The 3864-nt window shown below is 41.0% G+C and overlaps 1 protein-coding gene across 2 annotated transcripts; it reads right to left on the reverse strand.

Annotated features, from left to right (window-relative positions):
- On the reverse strand, window positions 1–1455 carry LOC103477850 (apolipoprotein A-I-like). 2 transcript variants are annotated; one of them, XM_008431171.1, is made up of 4 exons: window positions 1399–1455; window positions 1242–1293; window positions 967–1117; window positions 1–866 (listed from the first exon to the last, which is right to left on the reverse strand). In XM_008431171.1, the coding sequence occupies exons 2-4, from the start codon at window positions 1279–1281 to the stop codon at window positions 290–292; spliced, it is 768 nt and encodes a 255-aa protein (XP_008429393.1). In that variant the 5' UTR covers window positions 1282–1293; window positions 1399–1455; the 3' UTR covers window positions 1–289. The 2 variants fall into 2 exon arrangements, with proteins under 2 accessions (XP_008429393.1, XP_008429395.1); XM_008431173.1 differs by having other exon boundaries at window positions 1242–1290; window positions 1399–1453.
- Between the last annotated feature and the right edge of the window lie 2409 nt (window positions 1456–3864).

The raw sequence follows: 3864 nt of genomic DNA on the forward strand, positions 1-3864 counted from the left end.
CATTTTTATGCAGTATTTTTTAATTTAGATAACTTAAAGAAATTACAAAAATGCTCACAGTTCTTTTCCACCAAACAGAATAAACAGCATATACATATATACATGTGGACAAGTGCAGGGTCTGGCTTGTTTTTTCAGGACTCAGCAATAAATATAACATGGATACTCAGATAGTTTGGTTTAATTTACACCACAACATTGGCATTTCATTGTTCATCCTCCATATGGCTGGTGGTGAAACGCTTTTTCAGGATTGTGTTTAACTATGTCTGCACAGGCTGAAGACGACTTAGTTGGCTTCGATGAATGACTGGTAGAGAGACATGAGCTGGGACTGGAGGTCTTGGGCGTAGGGGTCCAGTTTGTCCCTCAGGTCCTCAGCATAGGGAGCCACAATTTGCTTCACCAGACTGGCTCTCTGGGTCAGCTCTACCTGGACCTTCTCGGTCACGGGGGCTACGCTTTTCTGGAACGCTTCCAGGTGCCGGTCCACCTTCTGCTTCAGGTCATCTGTGTAGGGCCCCAGCTGAGCCTGCAGGTCCTTCACGCTCTGCTCCAGGTTGGTCTTCAGCTCTTCGCTCTTTTGAATCAAGGTGGACCTCAGCGCCTCGGAGTCCAGCGAGTCTGCATAGGGGGCCAGCTCCTGCTTGAGCTGCTCGACCCTCTGCTGGATCTGGGCCTTCATGTTCTCGGTGTAGGGCTCCAGTTTGTCTCTGACGGAGCTGAGCTCTTGGGTCAGCACACTTTTCAGCATGTCGGCCTCCGTGGTTATCTTGTTCATCAGGTCCTCGGCTGCGGGGGAAAGCTGCTCCTGCAGGGTCACAGCATACTTGCTGGCTAAGTCAGCGCTCTCTGTCAAGCGGGCACTAGACGGCCAAAACAAAATGACTGTCAGGACATCTACGACTGTGTAACATGCTGCAGAATGTAAGCCTCCCCCCTCCAACTCTCCCTCACGCAACTTACTTAACTTCCTGTCCAATTGGTGAGCTCCTAATCATCTCCAGAGTATCATCAGCTGTTTGCGTGGCCTTGGCAATGTAGTCCCAGAAAGCATCAGTCAACACTTCTAACTTTGGCTTTGGCGCATCAGCGTAGAAGAGGTTGGCATTGCAGCCTTGCAAAATAAAGATGTCAATAAAGGTGATTTTCAGACCTAATTTATTTTATTACTATTTATTTATTTGTTGCTATTATTATTATCAGTCCTTGTTTATTTTATTTAAATGAGAACATCTTACCAGAGAGCACTGCAGCGACTAGCAACACAAACACCTTCATGACTGCAACCTGCTGAAAGACATTAATATTTAATAAGCAATTCCTACTAGTAAGGCTACATCAACACTTTTAGATTTTGCTGTAAACATGTAGTCTGAAGCGCAGTGCTTGTCTCACCTGCTGTGGGGCGTGTGTATCTTTCAGGGCTTAGCGTGTTAGTGACTGTGTCTCAGTGTTGCTTCCGTGTATATATACAGAAGTCAGATGACTGTTGTAGTCAAGAGCCCAAAGTCCAGGAGTCCCTGCCATGCTGTCACAACCGCTCTTTTTTTTCTATATCTGCTGTTTTTTTTAGATATATTTTCACTGAAGAGCTGGATGATGGAAAATACATACAGAAAAATCCACTTTGATGGTGTCCCTTCCTCCCCTAAACTGTTTGCAGAAAGCTTTAAAAGTGTGCAGCTTTTAAGGTGTCAACATGGTCCAGCACTGCCAGTCACTAGATAACTTAAGATAACCCTGTTAGACTTGTGGACTTTGTCTTCAGGTCAAGCTCCACGAATTAAGTGCTATCAAGATGGATCCACTTAAATCTTTATTTCTTAATTTTAGCCACTTGAATTCATGGTGGACATAATTTTATCTCATTTCTTCTATTTATTCAGTAGATACTTGTCGGACATTTCTATTTGCAATGGTTTTATGAGTTGGCTACTAAAGGAGATGTTTTTAAATGAATGTGAGGGAAATACAAAGCAGCCCAGGACAGCTTTGTCCCGAAAATATTTAGGTCAGTGTCCTGCTGGAACGTAATGCTTCACCTCAGTCTCATGTCTTCTGTAGCCTCTAGCAGATTTCCTCTCAGTCTATTTTGTCCTTTAGCTTTCTTGACAACACTTTGTGATCTTAAAAGGTGTTATAAGTACATTTTTGTTTACTTACTTGTCAGCTCTAAACAGCTTCTCTGTCCATGTTAGACAAAAAGCTCATCTTTGGTCTCACCTGACGGGAGTATTTCTTTCATATGTTAGCTGTGCATCCTACGTAGCTTATTAAAAAACTGCAGGTTGGACTTTTTTGCCTTTATTTCAACAATGGCTCTCTTCTCTCCACAAATCTGAGAGCACAGCTGATGGCGGATTCTTCTTCTGTTTTGAATCAATGTATGGGTCTCCTGGCTGATCGCCATATCTTGGTTGGTTTACATCTGTGCCATATTCTTTCCATTTTTGAAAGACACTTTGAACTGTGCTATGGGATATGTTAAACTCTGGACACTGTACTTCCATTTGTGGAAAAGAAGTGGAGATGGAGGAGGAGTATAAATGACTTGTTTTTCACCTGCACGAAAGACTAGAGACTCAACTCCATTGATCACATAATTGTGCAAATTGAAATCATTGCAATTTTGAAAAAAAACCAACACATTTTTGGATAAAATGTTTTTCCATATGGATGAGGAGGTTTTTCAACTCTATCATATTTAGTGTATTTTTCAAAACTTAAATGAAAACACTTTTCTTTTTGCATCAAGTCATGTTATTAACTGGTTGTTAATATGGGCAGAAGAGATGAAGAAGACGACAGGAAGTGGCAGGAGGATGATGGCGCTGCATATGTTTTAACCATTTATCTCGTGGACAAACGTTTTTACGTGTGATTTTAATTGTGTTCCTTATTTAAGGAAAACACCCCAATTGCAAATTGTGATTTTCCAATCTTAGCAGAATATTGACCAAGTTTTGCGAACATTTGTAATGGAAATGCCACTAAAGATGCTGCCTACAAGAAAGCACAGAAAAAACTCCTCAACGAAGCTTCAGTCCACTTCCTTTTGCTTCAAAATAATGTGCTACTTCTCACTGGTTTCTTACATAAAACCCCAATGAAAGATAAGATGCACTCAAGATTCTTGTCGCAATTTTACAACACATTAGAAAGTTCAAGGGACGGGTGTACTTTAGCTACTTTTGACACTATACATGGTGTAATATTGTTCTTTTAGTGAAAAAGATTCATTAATCAAGAAAACTCTAAAATGTGTTTATGAGAATTGACCTCTGACACATCTAACTGAAGCAGAAGCTACTTTGTCCCTCAGAGGCTGACGATGCCTGAATGTACTGACCTTTGGTCAGACAGATATGCAAGACTGCTGAACATTGGCATGACACAAAAGCAACAACTATTAATTACCCTGAAAGTTGTTGGCACAATAAAAAGATTACAGGAAAAATAGTGTATGTCTACTTAAAGTTGGAATTCAGTGACAGTAATGTTGTGGATTCTGTCTGTAGTAAAGAGCTGGAGGTTTTCAGATACATAAGGTCAAATAGGGTTAACACTATGGATTTAGTTTCACTGCTGTAGTCATGAAGCACAAACACATTTTTAGGCAACAACATAACCGTGTAATCTTTATTTCACATTGATCATTTTCTCTTAAAGTGGTAATTGTACAGGATACAACCAGTACTTAAATGATATTTCTGGGGCAGAAGGGGCTTGTACTTGCTTGTTGCATAGATTGCCTGCTACAAAATATCAGCAGGGAAAGAAGGGTGAGGCAAGGTGACAGCAAAGCACTACCTCTTGGACTTTGGGATCATTACTGTCCGAATTCACTATATAAGCTGCAGA

The sequence above is a fragment of the Poecilia reticulata genome, linkage group LG16 (assembly GCF_000633615.1).
Source record: "Poecilia reticulata strain Guanapo linkage group LG16, Guppy_female_1.0+MT, whole genome shotgun sequence".
NCBI lineage: Eukaryota > Metazoa > Chordata > Actinopteri > Cyprinodontiformes > Poeciliidae > Poecilia > Poecilia reticulata.

Coding starts and splice junctions, on each gene's coding strand:
- LOC103477850 (XM_008431171.1), bottom strand. CDS start 1,281: ATGAAGGTGTTTGTGTTGCTAGTCGCTGCAGTGCTCTCTG. Junction 1,118..1,241: donor AGTCGCTGCAGTGCTCTCTG/GTAAGATGTTCT, acceptor TTATTTTGCAAG/GCTGCAATGCCAACCTCTTC. Junction 867..966: donor CCAATTGGACAGGAAGTTAA/GTAAGTTGCGTG, acceptor TTGGCCGTCTAG/TGCCCGCTTGACAGAGAGCG.